At 33.1% G+C, this 26,864-nt stretch overlaps 1 protein-coding gene across 1 annotated transcript; it reads right to left on the reverse strand.

Moving 5' to 3' along the window:
• Window positions 1–903: 903 nt before the first annotated feature.
• On the reverse strand, window positions 904–4,062 carry LOC132040886 (uncharacterized). The gene is made up of 3 exons (XM_059431578.1): window positions 3,897–4,062; window positions 1,937–2,074; window positions 904–1,321 (listed from the first exon to the last, which is right to left on the reverse strand). Exons 1-3 carry the CDS (start codon window positions 3,978–3,980, stop codon window positions 1,190–1,192), a joined length of 354 nt encoding a protein of 117 aa, XP_059287561.1. The 5' UTR covers window positions 3,981–4,062; the 3' UTR covers window positions 904–1,189.
• Window positions 4,063–26,864: the final 22,802 nt, after the last annotated feature.

Raw genomic sequence — 26,864 nt, forward strand, 5'->3', positions numbered from 1 at the left:
GGAGAAGTATGTGCAGTAAATGGAATGTAGAACTAAAATACGGTGGCTCCCTAATTATATTAGATGCAACATAGATGAAAGAAGAATTTTCCCACAGACAAGAATGCTTAGCAGAGCTAAATTCACACTAGACACTCCTAATAGAATCTCAATCTAAACAAATTTGAAATAGAACTTTATGAAAATAAGAGAGATTAACTTTCTTTTTGAAGTTTTTAGTACTCCAGTGTGAGCCTCCAACGTCATAGGTGTGAAATTGTAAGCTAAATTGTTCCTCTTTTGTCCCACTACACTCAACGGAAAAACACAATGACCTTCAGCTCACATTATTATTACAGGGAAGCTTTAAGATATTGACAAGGAATCAAAAAAGAACAAACAAGAAGCAAAAGACAGAAGTTCAAAGAAGCTGAAAGGGAGCTTGTCCTTTTAGGAAGAAAAAGAGAAGGTAAGTTAATCAGATTGTTGACTACATGGAAAGGAAATAGTCATGTAACTCCACATATGAGAAGCAATATCAAGAAATATATCTTAGTAGAATGCTCGTTCTGCAGCCAAGACAAGACATCAAAACTATATATACTTACACTCTGCAGATTAAAATACGTTCCCAGAATCTCCTTAACTTGAGTTTGAACTAGGAACCCATACCAAAAGAAGCTCAAAGGGAGCTCTTCTTTCTAGGGATTCTTGCTTCGAAGTTTCTTATTGTTCAAACCAAGAATCATCAAACAAATTTACCACGACAATAATAAGCACATTCGCTTATCACTTCCTTAGGGGCCAAGCATTAAACCCCTGCGAGAAGTTCAAGCCAAGCCAATTGGCGGAATTACTTCAAACCTTTTAAGAACAGTCTTTAGTCCCCTCTCAAAAGAGAACTGAAGAGAGACAGAGAAAATTCAATAAACTACTAAGTTTCACTAATCAAGACTTATTACTAACCATTCACATGAAAACATAATAGATAAAAAGCCAGCGCAATAAGATGGTGAAAATCCAATAAGCATGTTATTGCTTTTGTAAACCACACATACACAATTCATTGCTCCTCACCTACCAATTTTACTTTTTACAACTACTCATGATGTAATTGAAAGTTTCCCATCACTATACAACCGCAAAATTTTACCAAAGACCAATGTCGAGAAACCACTTGTCGATATCCAGAATAGCCACAAATGTGCTATCAACAAGAACAAGGGGGTTTGAAAGTATAAGGCTGTGGAAGTGACAACGGACCTCTCCTTGACTGATCATTATCATCCAAAAGTCTCTGAACTTTCTTCTTAGAACAGTACTGCCTATCAAAATGCTTCACCTATCAGACAAAAAACATACTAATTAATAAACCTAAAACACCAGGGTATAATCCCAGAAAGTTAATATGTTTATCAGTTTGTTACACTGCAAAGATATTTGAAAAATGAAGGAAACTGAGTTCTTTGTTCTAAACTTTACTTTATTTTAAGGCAATCTGAAGAAATGCATTTTCTATCAACTTTCTCAACACCGAATAAAGTCCTCCAGAAAACTAGGACCCGTTTGGCCATAAAAGTTATTCAATTTTTCCGGAATATTTAGTCACTTTATTTGAAAATCAGTGTTTGGCCATGAAAATCGAACTTGAAGTTGTATTTCAAATTCGGAAAACAGCTTATAACCTGTTTTCCAACTCAACTTTCACTTCCAAAGTTACATTTAAGTACATTCAAGCATGAACATTATTCTGAATATTCTTAGCAAAGTGAAAATATTTGGAATCTATGGCCAAACGCCTACTAAAACCCACCACTTCAATCAACCAATCCATCACGCATCAATCCCAAACTATTTGGATTAGACTAGCTAACTGAACTATTTATATCCATCCATTTCATTCCAAAACAAATTAAAATTCAACATTCTTAACGTCGTTGAGATTAAAAGAACTTACCCAAGTTGGTCTGCATTGCTTCACATATTCCTGCCTAGTTTTCTTGCAGTCAACTGGGTATAACAGCCCGACAGTCGCGATTTCAGTAGGCTTCTTGTTTGCTTCTTTCTCCAGGCATGAGTAAAATGCATCTCTCGCCTTCAAATCACAAAATTCACTCCCTTCTATTAGCTTTATCAATATCAATCATAATTCATATAAACATCAAAATAAAAAAATTACTACAGCAGGTCCAACAGAATCCAGTGGTTTCAAGTTTCAACTCGTAATCACACACACACACAGAGACACGACATAGATAGAATCATAGAATGCATCTCTCGCCTTCAAACCACAAATTCACTCCCTTCTATTAGCTTTATATATCAAAAATTGATCATAATTCATATGAACATTTAAAAAAAAAAAAAAAAAAAAAAAAAGTCCAACCAAATCCAGTGATTTCAGCTCGTAAGCGCGCGCACACATCCAGGAAATGCATTTCTCCCCTTCAAACCACAAATTCACTCCGTTCTATTAGCTTAATGGAAGATGATCATAATTCATATGATCATCAAAATAAGACAAAAAACTTACAGCAGGTCCAACCGAAATCAGTGGTTTCAGCTCGTAATCACACACACACACACATCCAGGCATAGATAGAATGCATCTATCGCCTTAAAACCACAAATTCACTCCCTTCTATTAGACTAATCAGATACTGATCCTAATTCATATAAACATTTTTAAAAAAAATAAAAAAAATTACTACAGCAGGGCCAACTTAATCACGCTCGTAATCACACGCGAAAGCATCCGGGCATAGATAGAATGCATCTCTCACCTTCAAACCTTAAATTCACTCCTTTCTATTAGCTTTATATCAAAATTGATAATAGTTCATACGAACATCAAAATAAAACAAAAGAAATTACTACAGACGGTCCAACAGAACTCAGTGATCATAAATCTCACACACACACACATATACTCCCTCCGTCCCAATTTATGTGGCACCTTTCGGATTTTGAGAGTCAAACAAGTTTTTTTTTTTACTGCAATTTTTTCATATGCCTTTTGAAAATTTTCAATATTTAATTATTGTGACTTATATTACTTCTTACGTAGTTTCCAAACATGTAAATTTTATAAAAACCTAAAGATTATATGCTCGAAGTCATGGTCAACATAAAACAGTTTGACTCTCGAAATATTGAAATTTCAACTGTGCCACATAAATTGCGACAGAGGGAGTATATATCAAAATTGATCATAATTCACAGACACAAAAAAAAAAAAAAAAAAAAAAATCTTCAACACACACACACCCACACACCAAAGTAGTATTTTTAGTCCCTCAGTTATGGATAAATTATGATTTTAGTCCTTATGATATTGGACTAAGCACATTAAACCTTCAACTAATTGATCGTGCACTTTCGATCCGTTTGCTTGTGAATATTCACAAATTTACCATAATCATTAACCATTTCATAGCTTAATTATTCACGTGTCAGGTTAAGTTTGTCCAGTTACCCCATATTTAATAGTAAATATAATACTATAAATAGTTAAATGTAATACATTTTCTACATGAGGGAACCAATAACACACGTTTTAACAAATTGAAGTTTAAATATGTTGGATCATATATCACATTAAACCTTTAATTAATTGAATTGTGCACTTTTGATCCCTTTACTCGTGAATATTCACAAACTTACCATAATTATTAACCATTTCATAGGTTAATTACTCACGTGTTACATTAACTTTGTTACTTCATATTGGACGATAATATAATACTATAAATAGTCAAATGTAATACATTTTCTACGTGAGGGGACCAATAACATACGTTTAAATTAATTGAAAGTTAAATATGCTGAATCATATATCACAAGGACCAAAAGCAGAAATTACAATAACTTAAGGACCAAAAATAGAATTTACAATAACTTAAGGACCAAAAGTGTACCTTGTAGCAAGAAATTCTAGCTTTAGTGAGAACATCAGTGTGGATTTTGTCAGTAATTTGTGATGTATAAGCTTCCAATGCCATTTTTAACCTGCAAATTCGAATAACTGCAAAAAAAAAAAAAAATACGTATTCTATTTGGTGTTTAAGTAGAGTTTTTTTTCCTTGAATAACAAGCTAGAATGTTGGATTAGAAGCTAATACAGGCCAAATAACTGGGTTGGATTATTAAAAGCTTAATGGGCCTATGTAGTTGGGCCACTTGGGTTGAACTATTTGAACCAAACAAATATCACGAGCCTTCGCAGAATTGCCCTTCTTTTTTGGGTGGTGCTTAAATTTTTCTTGCATTAAAAAAAAAAACCCATGGTTTGGTGTCAATCCCCACATGTGTCAAATTTAAAAAAAAATTCACAAGGCAGAGTTTAAATTTAGCTATGCGGCATACACTTGCAGAAGGAATTACCAAAGTTATCTCATAGGACAAGATACTTATGCCTTGTCCAAAGATAAAAGTTTGCCATTAAAAGTATGCTCAATCAGAGATAAACTTGTTAAGGAATTACCAAAGTTATGCCAGACCCGGCAAACTTATGCCAAGTCTGCCCATAAGGCATGAGTATGCCGCGTCCGGCATAAATTTAGTAATTCCTTAACAAGTGTATGTCGGTCCCATACACGCGACTCCAAACCTTGCCTTGCAATTTTTTTTTTTTTAATTTACGGAGCGGGGTTCGAACTCGAACCTCATGATTTCGTGGTGGAACGCTCGAAGCACAATGCGAAGGGCAAAAATTAAAAGACCCGTATGAAATGGGCATAATTTAAAGACCACAAATATGAGGGGCAAAATTTAAAGACCACCCCAAAATAAGGGCAATCCGCGCAAAAAAAATGGAAGAAATTGCACGGTTCGTCCTTCATTTTTTTGCACGGATTTCCGTTTAAAGGCGATGGTCTTTAATCTTTGCACCTCAAATTGCTGGACTTTAATTTTTTTCCTTCGCTTAAAAAAGTGACCGAAAATATCTTGAGGTTCTGGAATCGAACCCCCGCTCAGTCAAATTAAAAAAAAAATTACAAGGCAAGGCTTCGCAAAAATTCTGTCTTATAAGGCAGAATTTAGTTATGCTTTAAGGCAGAGTTTGCCTTGCAAGATTTTACAAGGCGGTTTTTTTTTTTTTAACTACTTTTGTCTGAATAGGCCTAATTTTGCTCCAAGTTCTGCCTTGCAATTTTTTTTTTTTTTTTTTACTGAGCCAGGTTCGAACCCAAAACCTCGGGGTATTTTAGGCGAAGGACAAAAACTAAAGACCAACAATTTGAGGGACAAAATTTTAAAGATCACCCCCGAATAAGGCAATCGTGCAAATTGACCTTTGTTCTTCAAATGGGTTAGTCTTTAATTTTCTCCCTTCAAAATTGAACTTATGCTTAGCGAGGCATAAATTCTTTAAGCGTTCCGTCATACCTTGTGAGATATTATGATGCGAAAATATAATCTATGCCTTTCGAAAAGTTGTTTGTTTTGAGGGGAAAAAATTAAAGACCGGCACAAAATGGGACGAAACTGCAAATGACCCATTACATCCTTAGTCAAGGTATTAGACTTATGAACATAAGTATCACAACTTTTAATGTTCATCAAGAATAGCAGTTTTATCACTTTTTTGGCATAATTAAATACGGTCAATTAACCCCCACTAGGGATTCATGTCTAAATTTTATCCCACTAATAATATTCACATTTATTCTCTTATTCTTATCTTTATCCTTTATTTTCTCATTTCTCTTTCTTCTTTAACTAAAATACACCCAATTATTTTTAATTCTCTCTCTTATTCAATTAACTTATACACCGTAATTACTTATGAATTTTCACACTCCTGAATCTCAATTCCCATTTTTACTAATTTTTTGTTGTTCCGACTCTTTGCTACTACTTTACATGGAATTACATTGAGCATCCACAAATAAAAAATAATACCTACAATATACAAAATATAATTTATTATACAGTGTATAATAAAATTATATGAGTATATAAAATTTTATATATTGTGTATAATCAAATTATACGAATTATATCTAAATTATTATAATAGATGTAATAAAATATACTAATATTATTCTATGTATAATATTTTTATTATACTACGTATAATAAAAATCGCAAGTCATATCCAAAACAAGCCATGAACGCTTAAACTATTGTACTTGTATTCAATATCCCATTCCCATCATGTTCAATCAAAGCTGCGATTTTATTTTTCATGGATATATGAACAATGAAAGGAGACTAGAATAAGAAGAAGTAGAAAAGGTAAAAAGAAAAATGCTGGGAAATTTTTTATTCAAAATATGGAGGAAGTATGAAACGGTAAAAAAGTAGTTACAAGTATATGCAAGAACAAAAAATCAGGGATTGACTTTATTCATGTGGAAATGGTTTCCTTATAAATAGCAATTTGGTTTATGATAAAACGCTTTACCTACCATGTAATGTTCATTTAATTTACTTGGTAAGAGAATGTAAATATTATTATATCATTGTCTACTTAAGTTTTTTTCCCAAATTTCTATTTGTGTTTAGTAAGTGTTATTCTTGAAGAACAAGCTGGAATGTTGGATTAGAAGCCTTCCAGGCCAAATAACTGGGCTGGATCATTAAAAGCTTTATGGGCTCATGTAGTTGGGCCATTTGGGTTGAACCTGTTTGGCCCAAAACAAAATATTTTCGTGACCATTTTGGGTGTAATTTCACGAATGGCCACATAACAATTTAATTGTATCAAAGTTATTAATTGGTGGTTTACGCACCTCAAAACTATTCGTGCCCGAGTAAGTATATTTAGTTAATCGTTTGTTCGGATATACATGCATGTTAATCGTTTGGTACGTGGACTAAATTATCTCGGGATTATAATTCCGAGACTAATTTATCCCATCTGGAAAATGGGATAAAATAAGGCAAAATTTCAGAAATATACAAGTTGGTCACTTACATTGCAAAAAAATAGCTCAAAACTTACATTACAAAAAATAGCCCAAAATATACATACATATACAAACATATACAAATATATACAGATATATACAAACATATACAGATAGTTATACCAACATATACAAACATATACAATGGCAGAGAGAGAGAAAAGTTTGGGTCATTTTTTATAAGAATTAAAAAAAAGGGTCAATTTTGATAGCATTGCTGCCCCAATTAACATACAGTGTAATTTTTCCAAGGTTAGCGGAATAAGGTGGGATATCCCATCCTTAAAATTGTGCTTCATTTTATACTTTGTTTGGTAGAAGGTATAAATTTATACCTTCTACCAAACATAGTACAAAATTAATACCAAAATTAGTGCTGGGATATCCCAGCTTATACTATGCACCAAACGACTCAAAGATCAGGCTGAGATCTTCCTTGACTATTTAAGAACTGCGTCCTCTCTACAAAGAAATAATGAAAATATTTAAAGAAGTTAAACAGTATGATTTTTCCAAAAGGAGCACAAGTTATTTACATTACCTGCTTATGAAGAAGTTTCTGATTTTAAAATAAGTGATGCATATATGTTTTCTTTCCATGTCTCGTTCCAGCTTTAGTGGGAGGATTGCGTTACTCACTGAGTACCGTTATGTGGTGGTGACGTTCTATTATATTTTGTTGGACCTAAATTGGCTTATGTCAATGTAAATATAGGTTTTATAGACGATCAAGTGACGAGTTAGGATCTCCTCCCTCCAGCTGATTTTGGTGAGCTAGGTTTCTGATCATGGAGTTCCTGAGTACTCTTTGCTTTCAGTCTTTGCATTCATCATTAGTTGAGGATTAGCCGCTACTAAAAAATCTCTATTTTCAAAACATCGAAAAATGCTTTCAATCATTTTTATTTTGAATATCGGTTGGGAAAAACCTAAATAGTAGTGTTTTCACACAAAAAATTATGAAGTTTCTCAAAATTCAATAGCATTTTTTTTAAAGATTTTTAAATCTAGAAATTTAATTTAGTGAAAATGAGGGTAGAAAAAATCATTTTATAAGACAAATATCTCACTCAACGCTCTTAAAAAAACCCATTGTTTCTAGTAATAGGCCGATAATCAGCGTCTCAAGCAACCTGCATGTTCTTGAGAGACTTCATAGGTATAATTCAAGTTCAGAAGTAGTCAGTTCAGATCATTCATATGGACTTATCAGATATTTTTAATTCTTTATAAAGTTGAATCATGTGAAATGTTTTCATACTAAAGTTTTTGAGTTTCGAAAAAAATTACTTTCTATTATTTAAATGCTATGAATTGCATGATAAGGTAGAAAAGAATATTAGAAGGATACCTCGATAAAGTTAAGGCAGGGGGTGCCAGTCGCGAATATGTAGTCGTCTGAAGTTTTTATTTGTCCCAATTTATGTGATACATATAATATTTAGGAATGATTTGACTTTAAATCAGAGGTGAAGCCATGATTTAAAGCCTATAGGTTGGAGATTTTAGTCCTTTAAAGTTTTTGGGTTATAAATTAATACAATCTTGTACATATTAAATGAACTTTTTAGTACAAATATAAAATTTGGACTAAAGTTATTGAATTCGGCAAAAAACTTAAGTGAAGCAGTAGCTACCCCCGGTTTAAGTTTTTTTATTTAAGCTTAGTAAAATAATTTATAAATAGCAAATATGTATGACTTGTTTTAGATCACTATTATTAAATTTTCTATTTTAGATTTTATGTCCAATAAAAAACTTAAAAGTGTATCACCTAAAATAAAATGGATGGAGTAGCTAGTGGTACATAGTGGTACACTAGTACAACTTCATGATATGACCTATTTACTCGTTGTCCAAAAATGGACAAAAGCATCCATCCTTTTCATGGGATTTCAACACCAGCTCCAACTCAACACACCAATATAAGGTTCATTGCGTGTAATACTGTTGGGTGGAAATTGTACGAGTACATTAATAGGCACGTATGTTCACTTTGTTGAATTGGATTTGACAACAGTACTATTTGTGGGGTGTTGCATTCGATTTCAATTGACTTTATAAGTATTTTGTTCTAAAATAAATGCCGAGTATCGGATAAAAAACATGCAAGACGATTCTATTGGTCCACCAATCCTATATTGCTCAACAAACCTTCAATGAGATATAATAACAAAAGATGATACGATATCAAAAATCTCTCTCGAAATTCACTTAGTTACATGTAGATAAAAATGGTTTTAAATTTTTAATCATAGATAAAAGAGGCACTCTTACCTACTCATGTGTATAACCATTAACAAGGTCGTGGACCATAAAAGCTAGAATACTTCGGTTAATAAGAAAGGTATTTGGCTAAAGCTCATAAGTTAATCAAACAAGCTTATAAGTTTTTTTTTTTTTTTCTTTGTTAACTTAATTAAGCGTTTGGTGGATATAAAAAATGCTTATAAGCCAAATCAGTCAAAATTGATCAGTTAGACACCTTCAGCTTTTGATGTTACAGCTTATAAACACTTTTGGTTTAATTTGGCCAAATTTTTTTATAACTTTATCTCTAATGTCTTATGTAATTTTCAAAATACTCTTCCTAAAGTGTAATTACCAATTATATTTCTATTCTATGTCCATTATCATTCTTCATCTTTACATAAAAATACTTTTAAATTTATATTTTGTAAATAATTTCAAGGACATTTCAACCTTTTTAACATAGAAACGCTTATTAATACTTTTTCTTGTATCAAACACAGTAATTTGCTTGTTTATCACTTTCATCACTTCTATTCAAATAAAAATATATAATTACATATTTATAAAATTTGCTTAAGCACCAAAGTATTTTTCTACACTCGATACTAATCAACTACTTTCTTCATTTCAAAATAAGTGTCACTTTAGCTCATTTCACATTCATTAAGAAAAACAATAAATATAAGGTACTCCATCCATTCCATAATAAGTGGGTTTTAAGCTCATGAACACCCCTTAAGAAATTGCTCACTCCTAGAAAAGTAGGTGTTTTTACTAACTTACCCCAATCAAGTTTTACTACTTTCTAGAAAAAGAAAAATTAATTAATGAATCTTAACTATTTAAATAAGGGTAATCTTGGAAGAATCGGCCCAAAGTCTTCTTGAAATCCTAAAGCACCACTTATTTTGGAAAAAATTAAAATGCCTAAAACACCACTTATTATGGCTTGGATGGAGTATAATTTACTAAGTTAACCCTATTTAAGTATTTATTAGATTTTTCTTGAGAAATGAACACTATTAAGAAGAAATAGTTCTTTAATATATGGTATAGTTGGAGAAAATTATTTTTTCCTGTATTTTCTAAAACAACACTTATTTTAGAATAATCTTTTTCGCTAAAGTGTCACTTATTTCAAGACGAATAGAGTATATCTAGTCAACTAACTCAAACACGCTCTAAGATATATGAAAGTAACTTATTTTTAGTCACAAGGGGATTCAAGGAGTTGAAAACTTTCGGATTGTAGTAGTTCGTCAATTCCATTGAGGCCTATAAAAATATGAGATTTATAATTTTGAAAATAAAATAAGTTACTCGTTACGATAGATAAATATAACCTGATATATGCAAATACTTTTTTTTTACAGAAACATTATTATATCTTAAACTTAAAGAATGTAGTGGTGGTGGTTGCTATCAGATATCCGCATTTGTTGGCGAAAAGTCTCAATCAAATTTCTTAACATCTCCCCTCCAAAATTGTCGGTTAAATCACAAGTCTTCTAGTGGCTCCCTCCAAATTTTTTAATTTTATTTTATGATTTTGTGTTTTCTAATCTTTTAACTCTTAAGACTTTCATATATCCAATTTTTCTGTCCTGTCAAATGACTTTTTCAATGATGAAATAATTTGGCATTTGACACATTATTCTAAAATGCTCCATCCACAATGTATTGATGATATCAAATTTGAAGAAATCTCCCGTTTGTTCGCCCATTATTTGACAATGATGTCACGAAAACAGTAAGTATATAATCTGAATTCAACTACACATGTAATGATTATCAAGATACTCCCTCCGTCTTATAATAAGTGTCACTTTAGATAAAAACATAATAAGTGTCATTTTAGATAAAAAAAACTTATCTCATAATAAGCGTCACTTTAGGAAATCAAGACATAAATTGGCTAGTTTTTTCCAACTCTACTCTTAGACAAAAACTGACAAGTTAAAGTAACATCTAAATGATGATTGAAAAAGCCACATAGTAACTTGATATTGTTGGATTTCCCAATGTCAAAAGGTTCACTACTTGTGTATGCTCTAATCAAAAGGAAAAAGTAATTTATTTTTATTATATAGGGGTTATTTAGTAAACTTCACATTGCATTATTGGTTTTTTAATATGCGTGTTTTTGACTAAGATGACACTTATTATGGAACGGAGGGAGTATTATTTTTAGATTCAAACACCAGTTAATTAAACTATATTTTCACAGAATCTAAATTTATTTTGATTATCTTAGTTTTAAAGTAATAAAACATAATTTCCGTTCATATAATTAGTAATATTGTCTACAAAATATTAGAGAATTTTTTAAATTTACATGGTATTAATTATATAAATTGTTTCTTTGATGAATTGCAATCTAAAAGTTAATGGTGATGGAGCTCGCAGCGATAGTGTTGGCAAGTGATTAGTGGTGGTGTTTGTATGATGGATGTGGTGGTAGAGGCGCGTTGGTGGTATGATTGGTGGTAACGGTGATTGGGATATTAATAGCGCAGTAGAAGTGGTTGATACAGTGTCCAGGGATTGGCGACTTACCCATTCAGTGACTTTGGCACTGGACGTTTCCAAAATGGGGACTATCGGGCAAATTCAATATAATAGACGCCTGTTAGCATTCCAGTCTTCCTTCTCCTTTCAGGACCTATCCGAAAGAGAATTCAGTACTTCTTGATCGTGAATATTTGAACTGGTTGTTTGTTGTTCAAGAATTTTTGTTTGGTCGTGGTTGTGTGGCGGAGGTGTGTTAAATTAAGATGGTTGATAGTAATAGCATGTTACGTTCTGGAGGTGATTGATTGACATTGATGATGATGGTTGGTAGTGATAATAAATAGAACGAAGCTAAAATATCTATTCTCATGAATCTTTGAAGTGAACATATTAATAATTTAAGACTCTGTATAAAATTAAACGTCGAATTATAAAAGCTAATAAGTGATTGCAAAAGAAAAAATGAAAATAATTTAGATGTTTTTGAAAGCTTAATGGAGTTCAATGATATCTTTTTTTCTTTTATACTTTGCTCTATTGACAACGATTGTATGGGGATGATGTACTCTAGATAACTTAAGCTATGTACTAAACTTTAGTTAATTAATATTAATATCTTTCGGCCATAAATTAAATTTGGGTCACACAGACCCTTTAAATAACAGAAATAACTAAAGCTGTCAAGTCTCAATTACCCATAAAACAGTAAGAAAATATTTTTAAAATGTCCTCGAAGGTGGAGCTAATCACTAATTTTCTTGATTACCGCCCCGCCTGGTTGCCAGGAACCTGGCTTATCACTACTTTTAGTAAAGTGCTGGCCGTTAAATCACTTTAACAATTTTTTATTTCAAAAAAGGAAAACGCATGCCCCCTGGTTTTAGAAATCCTTTCCTTTTTTGATTACTAGTTTTCGTACCCGCGCGATGCGCGGAAAATTTTGAATAATATATTTATTGACAAATTGTAATCTGGCTTGTTAAGTACATTGGATCATATATAAAAGACATCATTTAACTTAACTTAAAACTAAACTTAACTTATTTATTTACCCCCTTAACAACTTACGATTTAATTATCTTCCCCCTCTAGTGGCCCAGGACCGATTGAGGGTACAGGTAGTGTTAGACACGCGCGAGCTAATTGGTCCACGTCATTTATTAATTCCCCAACTTATTTTTACCCGTTCCCACATAAAACCCGACCCAGCCCCAATTAACCCGACCCACCCCCCATTAAAATTACCCATCCCAAACAAAAACCCAACCACGGTTCCAATCGTCACTTTTCCCCTTTCCACTACACAACCAAACGTCCACAAACCGATCATTACAAAGTTAAAATCCGAAAATATACGTAAATCTTGTCGTTTAAAGTGATATTGAAGATTAGTTAGCCACAAAGGTACACGATTCTTGTTGTTCTCGTTAGGGTTTGTCTAGATTTCGATTTCTGTTGCAAAAAATTAATCTTTAACTTCGTTTTCTTTTTTTTTTTTTTTTTTTTTGGTGTAAATGGTAACTGAATCTTGTAATTTTTCATTTGTTTTCAATTTTAGGTTTTGTGAAGAAAATGGACGATGTGTTTGTGACTCTGAGGTTTAACCACGGAGGTAATTTAGAAAAAACCCCTCGTATTAAGTATGTTGGAGGTAGTGTGACAGATTATTTTGATGTTGATCTTGATAAATTCTCTTATTTTGAGCTTGTTTACTATGTTAAAGAAATCGGTTATAATGTTTCATCTTGTTGTGTATATATTAGACCACCTAAATGTCGATTTGTAGTAGAAGTTAAAAGTGATAGGGACATTATTGGTATTGCACCTCAATTAAAAAACGGAGATATTGTTGTAATTTTTCTGACTCATCTTGTTGAGGAACCTATTGTGGTCCCCCTGCTCTTCCACCTATTACCCACTGTGGGTGGGGAATCTTTTACTGCTTTTGATAACCCCACATGTGAAGATATAAATGAAAAGGTAGGGGCAGGTGAGGGTAGTCAAACATTTGGGGGTAGTGAAGGCTTAGGGTTTGAAGAGGCTGCTGGTCTTGATGAACCCTTGGGTGGGCCTTCAGCTGCTACTACTTCTTCTTCCGCGGTGATGATGATGATGATTAGACTTAGAAAGTGAGAGTGAATGCGAGGAGTCGACAATGTAGTGGTAGAGGAAGGTGAAGAAGAAGAATTTGATAGTGATGTTCATGAGGAGGATAGGAATCTAAGGAAAGATAGGGTGGCTCTAAAATCAAAAAAGAAGAAAGATAAGGCTAAGAGATGCGAAGGGATAGATTTAGGGCCAAAGGGTGTAGATATGGGACATGATGAATATTTATCTAGAAGTAAGAGTACTTTTGAAGGAAAATTGGGTGGGGATGAGCCATTTTATGACTCGGATGAACACATTAGCTTTGAAATAGGGGCGATGATGAAGGCGATGACGAAGGTGTGGTTGAAAAGCCTACAAAAAAGTCAAGGAGACCAAAAAGAATTAGAAATAGGGTTATTTTTGATCTGAGTGTAAAGAAATAGTTTGGGAGGCGGTCTTGCATTTGAAAGTGCTAAGCGAGTTTAGGAAAGCACTTACTAGGTATGCGGTTCAAGAACATGTAGAGTTGGATAAATATGTCAATGAACCACTAGGGTGAGGGTAAAGTGCTGCTGCTTGGCTGTCCATGGTTATTGTTTGCCGATTACGATTCTAGAACAAATGATTTTGTTGTGAAGAATTATAATCACATTCACAAGTGCAATGGCACAACAAAGAACAAGTTGGTAAATTCTTTGTATATTTCGAAAGGTACAAGGATAGAATTATTTACGAACCTAGCATTAGAATTTTTGAGCTTCAAAATTTGGTAAGAAAGGAATTGGAGGTGTATATTGGTAGGATTTGTGGCAAGGAAAGCCGAAGCATTGTTTTGCAACAAATCATGGGTGACAATGTAGAGGAGTTCAAAAGAATTTTGGATTATAGGGATGAGCTTTTAAGGACTAATCCGGGTAGCACATGTGTGGTTAGGTGAGTGAAGAAACTTTTGAAGGTGGAATCAAAAGGTTTCGGTCCTTTTATATATGTTTTGATGCCATGAAGAAGGCATTCAAGGCTGGTTGTAGGAGAGCAATTGGGTTGGATGGGTGTTTTTTAAAAGGTGTTAGTAAAGGGCAATTGCTTGTGGTTTTTGTAAGGATGGGAACAACCGGATGCTACCAGCAGCTTGGGCGATTGTTGAAGTTGAGAATACTTTTACTTGGAGATGGTTTGTCAACATTCTAAGGCATGATCTTGAGCTTGGAGATGGGGCGGTTGTGACAACTCTTTCGGATATGCAAAAGGTAATGTATTCTTGGTTATTGATTTACGAATTTTTTTCATTCTCTTTAACTTATCTTTGCTCTCTTTGTCACCTAATATTTTTTTACATGTTATTGTAGGGTCTGGATATAGCCATTAAGGATCTGTTGCCAAATGCGAGAACAAAGAATGTGTGCAAGACATGTGCTTGCCAATTTTTCCAAAAAATGGAAAGGCATAGAGATTAAAAGCTAACTTACGGAGATGTGCTAAGTCCACGTATGAGCGGGAGTTGCAAAAAAATTTGGATCATATGGAGAAGTTAGGTGATGGAATAAATGGAGATTTGTTGTATTACAACATAGATAGGTGGTCCAAGGTCTACTTTAAATACCTCGAAATTTGTTGTGATAGTGTTGACAACAACATGGCCGAGAGTTTTAATTCTGGATTTTGGGGCCAAGGCACAAGACCATTATCACAATGCTTGAGGAAATTAGAGTCAAAATGATGAGAAGGGTAGGACAACTAAGAGAGTTTTACGAGACTTGGATAACAAACATCGGCCATGGCTTTGAAGGTATTGCAAGAGAACACATCAAAGTCAATGAAGTGTACTCTTGAATGGAATGGTGAATATGGCTTTGAGGTCAAGGACAGTTTGGGGTAATAAATTCATAGTAAATGCGAACAATGCAATACTTGCACTTGTAGATCTTGGATCTTTGAAAGGTATTCCCTGTTTGTCATGCCATAGCCGCACTTCATTTCGAAAAAATTGGAACCTATTGACTATGTTGCACATTGGTACACTAAGGACACTTACCTCAAAACATACAACTCATTCATTCAACTTTGTTACTAATATGGCAATGTGGCCAAAGACAACCAATCCTCCTGTCCTCCCACGAGATTAAAAAGGCGCCGGGTAGGCCAGGAAGTGTAGAAGAAAGGAGCGGACGAGAAAACAAGACGGGGAAGGCATCAAAAAGAGGTGTTGAGATGACTGCCGGCTTGTGCCATGCAAAGGGTCACAATAAGAAGGGTTGTCCTATGAATCCACAATCTGCGAGAGGCGGAGAGAAGGGCAAGGGGAGAGGGACAAGTACTAGTTCAACAAGGTCAAGTGTTGGTTCTTCTACGGTGCCAAGTAATTCCCGACCAAGTAGAGGAAGGGGAAGACCAAGAGGTTCTACCAAACAGGTAAAAACTCTCCTTGTTATTTACTACTTGATTAAATATTACAGTCTTACATTGACTCTAACTACTAAAATATGAATTAGGCCATGGCTGCTGCAGCATTTCAATCTGGAAGGGGTACAGGACAATCGTCTACATCACAGTATTACTTAGCTTGTTAAATTACGACTTAATCAATTTTACAATTCTAAGTGTTTGACACCTTAAATGTGACTTAGGCTTCTGATGCAAGTGCATCGATTCTTTGAAGAGGGCACCCTTTAAGAGACCAAGAGTTGTGGGAATGGGAGTGCTTGGACCCAAAGTGGTTTCAAAATTGTCAATGTAAGTTTGCAACCTCATTAACCATTTACTTGTAAATAATCTAGCCTAATGGAGATCTATTTAGCCTAATGGATATCTATTTTGCTAATGCGACTGGAATGGCAAATCGGACTCTGACCATGCCTATGAATTCGGCGATGTCACCGGTAGTCTTGGACAACACAAACCAAGACCGGAGGACTAAAATGGAAAAGTAGTCCGGTATGACACAACAAGGTCTTCAACAAATGAGTGGACAAAAAGAATGAGAACAAGGGCCAAAGGCTTTGAGTTGAACTCTTTAAGTCAAACGAGTTCATCGGTACCAAAATGAAATGGAAGGTATGCTTATGATTTTATGTCTTTAAATGGAAGTTGTTTTAGTAAAACAATTATGGTAGATGATGTACATTTGTCAAACAAATATGCACTTAGGCTTTATCAATTTTGAAGTTGCTAAACTTCTATTGTTGGAATATTAAGCATGGACATTCGTTTCTTGCAATATTAAGCTTTTATATATTTCTGGTTTTAAGGCATTTCCTGGTTTCCCGGTGTTGTGCATGACATTAAATGCATAGAGAAGCTATTTGTGAAATTACATTTGTTCTTTAGGAAGTATATGAGTAGATTCATTTCTCCTCCACCAATGAGCTAATCTAATAAATAATTAACTTTCGAGAAGGAGCCCAAACAATAAGCATTCAAGGATACTAAGAAACGATATGAGAACGATTAAACATAACTAAAAGTCTTTTTCACCTGAAGTTAAACATAACTAAAAGTACGCAAGCATCTTTTAGTTAAACACAACTAAAAGTCTCATTTAACTAAACATAATCAATGTATTAAGTTTTCCTACTAATAACTGCACAATACGTTATAAGAAACGTTGGAATAAACATTAAAACGTTTTGTCAAACAATTAAACACAACTAAAAGTCTGTCGGACCCGATGATAACTAAACATAACTAAAAAGCCATTTCCGATTTTGCAATATTTCCGATTAAACATAACTAAACATAATCAATGTATTAAGTTTTCCTAATACTTAACCGAGCAATACAAGGTTATAAGAAACGATATGAGAAATGCATAACTAAACATAACTAAATGCATAGAACTTTTGTTAAACACACTAAAAGTCTTTGTAACTAAACATAACTAAAAGTTGCTCACTGGTTTTTAGTTAAACACAACTTCTGTGTATAACAAATATAAATGCATAGAAGATATTGCATTTCTAAGAAAGTATGCCTCGGATCGAGCTGCATTTTAATTTGCATATTGTTCCAACTCACATGCTTAATCTCGGTTACAAATTAACAACAATTAACATAAGTATGAATTCAAAAGACAAGCGCGATATGTCCAACTTAACGAATATGTAGTGACATTCTATTGTTGGAATATTAAGCGGTGTGGATCGCATTGAATAAATGGATGCAAGTTGAACACATTTCGATGCACATTTGAGCGGTCAAAACGCATTGAATGGATGCAAGTAAATGCATTATACGATTTGGGCGATCAAACACATTGAATCCGGAGTTAGTAAATGATGGTAGTTGGTACTTGGGAGTGATGGTCAAAACCAATGAATCCGAGACATCATTAAGTACTTGATCACACTAACACTATAACTCAACTCAACTATAAATAGGCCTTCTTTCCATTTCACTTTCACTCAACTCAAATAACTCTTAACACATATAGTGACATTAAAGAGGCGACCTTCATTTAAGATGGATGAAATGGAAATGGCCGCATGTTTTGACAAAGAATTGACGAAATCGTACGTCGAAAAAGACGATTTCGTAAGTCTTGTCGTATTATATATTTTCAATTGTTCTTTTACCTCTTTTGGTAATAACATGTTTTTTTTTTTTTTTACAGATCCTTCCAATCGACATACTTTGGAATTTCTTCCAAACACCGATAAGGACGCCGTTGTTCATTACGACGATCATGAGTATAATATGAAATACAAGGTTGGCGTATACACGCGCCTCGCTCAAGGTTGGAAAGCCTTCATTGATCTTTGCGGATTAGGGATAGGAGATGTGTTGTGTTTTAAGGCATGTTTAGATGAGAACCGCATAGTGTTTTTTGTTCGTAAAGGAGGATCCGGAGATAGTAATGATAGATTAGGTCTCCGTTCTCTATTTAAAGTAATTTATAAAATTTCTCGACTTATGCTATCATTTTCAAGGTAATATTTTCCATAACAACAAAATTCTTCAACAAGAGCATAAAGTTCTTCCATGACATTTACATTACAACAAGACCATAAAGTTCTTACATTACCTACTACGCGATTACAACATACAACAACATAAATTCGGTTGATTAACGAAGCCGCCAAAAAGCCAATAAATATTCCCCACGAAATCAAAAGCAACATCCTTGTATTTGCAAGTTTCTCCTCCAAGTTTAGAACTTTTTTTCAAGTCAAATTGTTGTTTACTCTTCAAGCCAATTAATTCCTCCTTCATTTTGTTAACTTCATTTAGATGTCTAGCCTCGATGGCAATTAATTCTTCTTGCAATTTGTCCCTTTCGATCTTGACCGCATCTAACAACGACGTCAAACTTTGAACATTATTCCACTTTGCATCTCGGGAAACAATTCATCTTCCCATTCCCAAAATCCACAAGAATTGCCCTTAGGCCTCGGACATTTGTAGAATTTCCGTCAGGGATTACTAGGAGTCGATGAAGTGAGGTGTTTTGCAATGGTGCCACAATTACATTTTACGTGAGATGAACAACTACCTTGAGACATTTATGAACCCACAAAATTTTTGAATTAGAACACGGAGTGATTATGGACGAGAATTTGGAGGAGAAATTTGATGGAGAAATTTCGTGGAGGAAGAATACATATATGAAGGAGCAATGGTGTGAGCAAGAGGAATTTCATGAATGGGGGAAAAAAAAATGGGGCGATTGAAGGTGATGAAGATGAAGATGAAGTTGAACTTAGGGTTCTAAAGGGTGGTGGGTCGGGTTGGGATTAAAAAGGGGGAACGAATTATAATCGTTCCCCAGTCGATTTGTATTAAAAAAAAAAAAAAAACGTTAACAAAAATTAATTAACGCGCGGGTGAGGCGCTGTCAAACACGCGCCCAGGTCTGGGCCACTAGAGGGGGAAGATAATTAAATCGTAAGTTGTTAAGGGGGTAAATAAATAGAAGTTAAGTTTAGTTTCCAAACTGAGTTTTCATGCCAAGTTCAGGGGTTAAATGATGTCTTTTCTCTATATATTACTTTAACAAAATTCAATTGTCATCTTATTTTTTATTGCAATGTACTTAATAACAAAACCTTTATACAATTAGAAAAGACGGATGATAAGTGCGAATATTTTGTTAGTTCCTTAAATAGCTATGGAATTTCTTTTACTTTCTTCATAATTAATTTTGATCAAAATTATATTATCATTTTTATGGGTGAAACTCATTCTTTTGAACTTTTTAAGTACCTATTTACCCTCTAAATTATTAATCTTTCTCTTGTTTTCTCTTTTTAATAGCCCTCACATTCAACACGCACGCCCCCCCTCCCACCCCCCCTTTTTCTTTACCTGTAGCAAGAGCTTGTTTCAGTTGCATATCATAAGGAACAATTGTATCAGATACAGTATCCGAAAGTACTGAACATATATTATGGACTTAACTTTAATTATAGAATAAGTGAAGTAGAAATATAAAAAATAAATTTGAACATACAAAATTTTGATAATTGAGCACAATAACATTTTTATTAGAAATTATTAGTATAAGTAATTTTTGATAATAGTAACCAAAACTCAAAATTTCATTTACTTATGAGAATGAAAGAGGACAAAAAACCTTTTAAACATATATTAATGCATGTAATATAACAGAATAGTTATTAAAATTAAAGATATGTTTATAACAATTCCCTAATGATTCGATATTATACTTTAAATGACTTTCAGAAAATGATGAGTTTATTACACTATTAACAGATCATTTCAAATTCAATTTTGGCTTTTATATATATTTATATTCTTATGCTTAAATTTTACATTATCGGCAAAAGCTATCACATTCTTTTTAATTTAAAAGACAAATAAATATGTTATAGGCAACACAATTGTTATCCCCTCACCCCCACGCCCACCCCACCCCCCACTGATTTGTTTCCACGCCTGATAACGCCCTATCCCTATTCCCTGCTGCTATCTTATTTTTGTTTTTCATCATGTTAAAGTTTTTATTCCTTAAGTTATTTTATAAATTCATTTTATAATTTTTCAATTTTAATTTAGTGTTGATATTTTTAATCTTTTAATTTCAAAACAGTTTTTTCAATTCGCTGCTGCTCTTATGTTCGTTTTTTTTATCATTTTAAAATATGCTTCTTTAAGATGATAATTACCACATAAAAAAAGAACTACACCGTTATATAAATTATCATATATATATATATATATATATATATATATATATGAAATTCGAATGTTCAAATACTTTTATCTTTCAATTCATAATTAAATCAAGTATTTAATTTTATTTTTCATTTCAGATCAAATTCAATTTTATTTATCTAAATTCAAAAACTTATATTACAATTCTTATTAACTTTGTCCTGATTCTCATTAACTTTGTCTTAAAATTGCCAAGTGGCTTGTTATTAGCTTGCCACTTGGCTTAACCACATTGCTTGTACCTCTCCTATTATATATATATAGATTGTATATTTTTCACAAAACTAAAAATATACACCCTTCACCTCCAACTTTAAGGTTTTGGGTACGAGTCACCAAGGGTAGAGGCGAAGCCAGGATTCGAAACTTGTGGGTTCGAGATTCTAATTCGTTTAAGTTACTGGGTTCTAAATTAACAATTTATACGTATTCAATGAATTTTTCAACACAAATACAAAGTTTAGACTAAAGTTACTGGGTTTAGCTGAACACTCGAATACTATGCTAGCTCCGCCCCTAACCAAGGGAGCAAAAAAATGAAGCCCTGGCCTACGGAAGGGTAAAAAAAGAACTCCTACCATGCTCTCTTTATCAATTCATGTGATCTATCAATACCTTTTTTACAAGGGAACCGCAGACCCAACTTTTCGAGTGTGCATAAGGTAAGTAAACTGTACTAGGCATGCACCGTGTGGTGACCTCGACCGAAAAAGAATGCGAAGGTTCAAACCTGAAACTCTCCATTTGGGAGATCACATGCTCAACCAACGCGGCCTCCCTTGCAAGTTGCTATCACTAATTGAAGAGGCAAATAACTCATATGTTACCATAGATTTTGTTAGAAAAAGGTCAATTTTACTCTTAAATTATTTAAAATGGGATAATTTTGCCCTGTGTTCTATTTTTAGCACAAAACTTATCTTTATTATTAATCATTTTGCTTAAAATAGGTGAAAATTTTACATGGTGTAAATAACATCTAAGAGGTATTTACCTACAGCGGCGGACCCAGGATTCAATGGTCGTGGGTGCTCACCTTAATTTTTTTTTAAAAAAATGCTTTGACTAGGATTTGAACTCGGCTCCTTCATGGCTTAGCATAAAGTCTACAACCTTTTAACCAGAGCACCAAGTTCTTTAATTGCTTCTTGGGTGCTATTTATTATATTATATGAAATTTTCAATATTTTCTATATGTCTACATAGAGTATCCGCCACGGCTAATAGGTGCTCGAGCACAAAAAATCAATACAAGGGTCCCCCTGTTTACCTACGGTAATTATAATTTAAGTTAATTACCTATCACAACTCTACTATGAATTTAATTACCTATCGTAGTTATACTATAGATTTAAAGAAAAATACAAGAAGAATACAATTAGGCATTCTGTTTCAGAACTGAAATGGCAATAAAAGTCACATTCTATCCGCCGGGAAAACTTTTCCTCCACCGCCACTTCCTCCTCCATGTCGCCGTCACCTCTGTTTTTCCACTTCGGGCTTGGCACTGGAAGTGTCAGCGACAAAGGGAGTTGCTGAAACCCTAGTTGACTGGACGGTGAAAGCAACAGACCGGGAGACAGGAAATTGTATAGCAACCTTGGCGACGTGCACATCCAAACGGCAGCGGCGATGACGGAAAAGCCGAAAACGGTGGCGGTAGAATGTTCTGTTGATGCGGCTGAGGCAGCGGAAAACCATGGCTGTTGCGGCGGTGCATCGAGGTTGTTCCATTGCGTTGCCCTCCATCAGAACTGATTGTTTCCTTCTCCAGATCTAGTCAGGTTCTTCTCTAAAGTCCAGCGAAATTCAAAATCTGGCGTATCCTTCCCCAGGTCTGGCCGGTTTCTTCTCCAAATTCCGATGACATCCAAGGTCCGGCCATGGATGATTTGAGTGTATCTCTCAGATTTGAGTGTCTTTTATTTCTTGTATTTCTCAGATCTTGCCAGATTTTGAGTGTATTCCTAATTTCTTAAGGTAAATACAATGTATTTACATTTTGACAGAGTTTTTTTTTTTTTTTTTCTCCGCTTGTCTTGTTTAAATACAGTGAATCGAATACATTCTATTTTGGCTCGCAACATTTTTTGATACAACCGAGTTACTATCTGAATACAGTGGAATACACATTATAGCTGGTAATTAGTAGCTACGAAATGTAAATACCTAAACTATAGTTACATCATGTTAGAAGCCTACAAACAATAGTCGTTTACGTAAATTACTCAAAAATGATACCGTCGTTAGCGCAACAGTATGAGTGAAGCCACAGTGCAGTTTTTGGTTTGGCAGAACCCAATAATTTTAACTAAATCTTGTATTTGTGTTGAAAAATTAATTAATATGTATAAATAATTTATCTAGCAGTTGCCTTTTGTAAAATCCAAATTCATATACTCAAAACCCTAACTCTGTTTCGGCCAAGTACCTCAAAAGTGTTATCTCCCTGGCAATTGCTCTAGGTCGGATGAAAAAATGACCAATTTTACCCCTAATTCCTAAACTACATAAATTGAGATACTTTATGGGAAAATAGCACTCTATGTATATTCGGAGAAAATATTTACCCGAAATGTCCCATATTTTTAATATTAGCTGGAATGGCTCTTTTATAAATTATTATACACTTTTATACAAGGTTTATATGTACATTGCTTACGGTAAGTGTATAATGTTGTATATCGTGTGTATAAATAGTGTTGCAAAAAAAGAGTTGGCCTTGCGGATGTAAATTAAAAATATAGCTACGTGGATTTAAGATTTTATGCTGGATTTTATATTATTGAAATTATATATCTTACGTTTCTTATTTTTTAAATAATTTAAACTATTAGTTATAGTAACTTCAAATACCTACTTGTTATAGGTAGTTTTTAAACATATTTTGATAACAAATTTACATAATCCGATCTTCGGACGTTGTGTCAAGACATAGCGAATGAAACATATACAGAGAAAAAGAAAAGATTAAAATGGAAAACATGAGATAAAGTATAAGGGATCGTTTGGTATGATAGATAAGGAAAAATAGTCTTGAAATAAGAATTTAGTATCATCATATCTCTTGTTTAGTTACTAATCCTCAGATAATTTATTCCAGAATTAAAAATAGTAATGAGATAAGTTATCCTTGGCAGAGGTGAAATAATAATCTCAGGATAAAATAATAAAAATGACACAAAATAACCCTGAGGTCTCTTAAATTCTTTTTCTAATAAATAAGGTGGAGCATATTCTTGTAAACAAATATTTTTTTCTTAAAAATTATACAATACATGTTACTTTTAATACAATAAATTAAATAATCAATAAGAAATAATACTCATCCTAATATAATTAATCTCACCGTAACTAATCCCATCATAACTTATCTTCGAACCAAACGGAAAAAGTGAGATTTTCGTATTAAACAAAATTAATCCTCGGGTGCTGATTTATTTATCATGTCTCCTGGAGTGACGCAGCGCCATAGCTGGTCCAACTTTCGATGACATGTTCATGCGGTGGTCCCACGTCTAACAACGGTCAACAATCATCCACAACAGTCAAATCACAATAGCAAATATTTATAGATATAGGTTTGTTGGGTTCGAGAAATTAAAAAAATCTAATGTTATTAAATAACGTAAAAGATTTGTTAATTGTCTAGTTGTAAGTAGCTTCAGGGCTATAGATAAAGGATTATCTCGAAACGATCAAAGTATTGATGGTGATTTTCTAATTTTGCAAAATAGAATGTGATACGATGAGACAAAATGCAATAGAAATAAAGAGAAGGAATGGATTATTTACTCTTAACGAGTAAAGTGAACCCTTTTATTCTGAATCAATTAAATTTCCCCAAGTAGGATTGCACCTATGATCAGTTGCTTAACAATCGACAGCTCTACTATTAAACTACCGAGGAACAATAGGAGATTCGATCGATCTCATATTATTCAATTCTCGTTTCGAACGCATGACCAATATGAGCTCGATGCTTCTGTGGAACTCCTGGAGCTTCTAATAATATTCTTTTAGCTATAAAAAATGACACTAATTTCTTATTAATTCGCCCTCAGAATAATAATACCTTTCTTAATGTAAATATAATTTAACTTAGAACCGTTATTTTACTCGAACCGTTATTTTACTCTTAATGATAGATTTTATGGCAAGACAAATTTAACTATATGTTTAAAATCACATATTTAAAAGTTTATAATCATAAAATATTATGATTAATTTAAGATCATAAAGCACAGTTTTTGTTAATATTATGGTCAATCAAACTACACTATATATATTATTAGTTGATTTGTATAAAAAATTACCCTGGCATAACTACATTAAGAATCTCTTTGTTATATTTTTTTTCTTAATTATATAATATTTGAAATTATTTGACTCTATTTTCGTAACGCGCGTGATCTATTAAGAAAATATTTCTTATTTAAGAATTTTGTCATTCTCATAGCAAATATGAAATATCAAATTAAGCTAGCGTTTGGCCATAGATTTAAAAAAAAAAAAAAAAATTGGAAAACTTGATTTGGGTGAAGTTTTTCAAGTTTTGAAAATGTGTTTGGCCATAGATTTTCAAAACACATTTCACCTTTTGTTTTGAAAAACCTTTAAATATTATTTATACCCATAAGTTTTCAAAACTATCAAGAATACCCAACCATAAAAAACATACATACTTGCTAATCTTAAATTATGCAGAACATGATATTTTAATAACATCTGCTAATCACACACTTACTAGCTACTCCATTTCAAATTACAATACAAAGATCCATTTTTATCTTCGCAACGAATTTCTACAGTTGACAGAGCAATTTTCCCTAGGGTTTCTTCTTCTACTGTTTGAGCACAACTTAGCTCATTCACTTTATAGAAAAGAATGATTTAATTGTGAAAACATGGTAGATACAACTTCAATAGAGGAACATGATAGATAGAATTAATTGGGTTATAAATAGATGGGGCATTTTAATAAAATATAAAAGTTTGGGATAGTTTTTAAAAGTTTTGAAAAGGCTAAACCATAGATCTTGGCTCAAAAATAGGTTTGAACCAGAATTTGAGATTCGAAGATTTGTTTTCAAAATCTGTCAAAATTTTATAGCCAAACAAAGATTTGAAAATAAATCTTCAAAATATGCTCCCAAAATCTATGGCCAAATGGGAGCTAAGCGTTAAACGCTTAAAGATCTCATCCGTCTGTCCATCCATGCATCTCTTCGCTATAAATCGTGTGAACCAGACTTGTTTGGATGGTCGTTATCTATTTCATTGTATTGTTACTTAATATAATGTTTGTTTTGATTATTACTTAAATTTTATTGCATCGTATTGGCAAATTTATTGCCATGTAACAACAAAAATTGCCATATATGTAATGATTGATTTGATATGATTGCATTTTTTTTTTCTTCTCATCTTGCTCTTATTTATTAGTCTTTCCTTCCCGATTTATGTGGTACTTTTCGATTTTTAAGCGTCAATTTGACTAATATTTGAATCTAAAGTGGATTAATTATTTTATTTATTAAAGCCATCAATCCAGACTTTACCTCCCGTGGTGATGAGGGAAAATTGAATTAGATCAATTAATATTTTAATATTAAAATTTAGATATTCAAAAACTATATGAAAAATAATATAAGTTGCAACTTTTCTCATTCAATATGGTAATAGAAAATATCTTTTAATGTACCAGTCCAAGCTTATATAATTTGAATCTTGAAAATAAAAAATGTCAGATAAAATGAGTGGAGGAAGTATTCAATAGTCCTCAACTACCCGTTACCATAATTTTTGTTTATTTTATACTCTCTCCGTCACATAATAAGTGTTACCTTAGCCAAAAACACGCATATTAAAAAACCAATGATGCAATGTGAAGTTTACTAAATTACCCCTATATAATAAAAATAAACTACTTTTTCCTCCTGATTAGAGCAT

The sequence above is a fragment of the Lycium ferocissimum genome, chromosome 12 (genome assembly GCF_029784015.1).
Source record: "Lycium ferocissimum isolate CSIRO_LF1 chromosome 12, AGI_CSIRO_Lferr_CH_V1, whole genome shotgun sequence".
Lineage (NCBI taxonomy): Eukaryota > Viridiplantae > Streptophyta > Magnoliopsida > Solanales > Solanaceae > Lycium > Lycium ferocissimum.

Coding starts and splice junctions, on each gene's coding strand:
- LOC132040886 (XM_059431578.1), bottom strand. CDS start 3,980: ATGGCATTGGAAGCTTATACATCACAAATTACTGACAAAATCCACACT. Junction 2,075..3,896: donor CTAGAATTTCTTGCTACAAG/GTACACTTTTGG, acceptor TGTGATTTGAAG/GCGAGAGATGCATTTTACTC. Junction 1,322..1,936: donor AGCAATGCAGACCAACTTGG/GTAAGTTCTTTT, acceptor TTTGTCTGATAG/GTGAAGCATTTTGATAGGCA.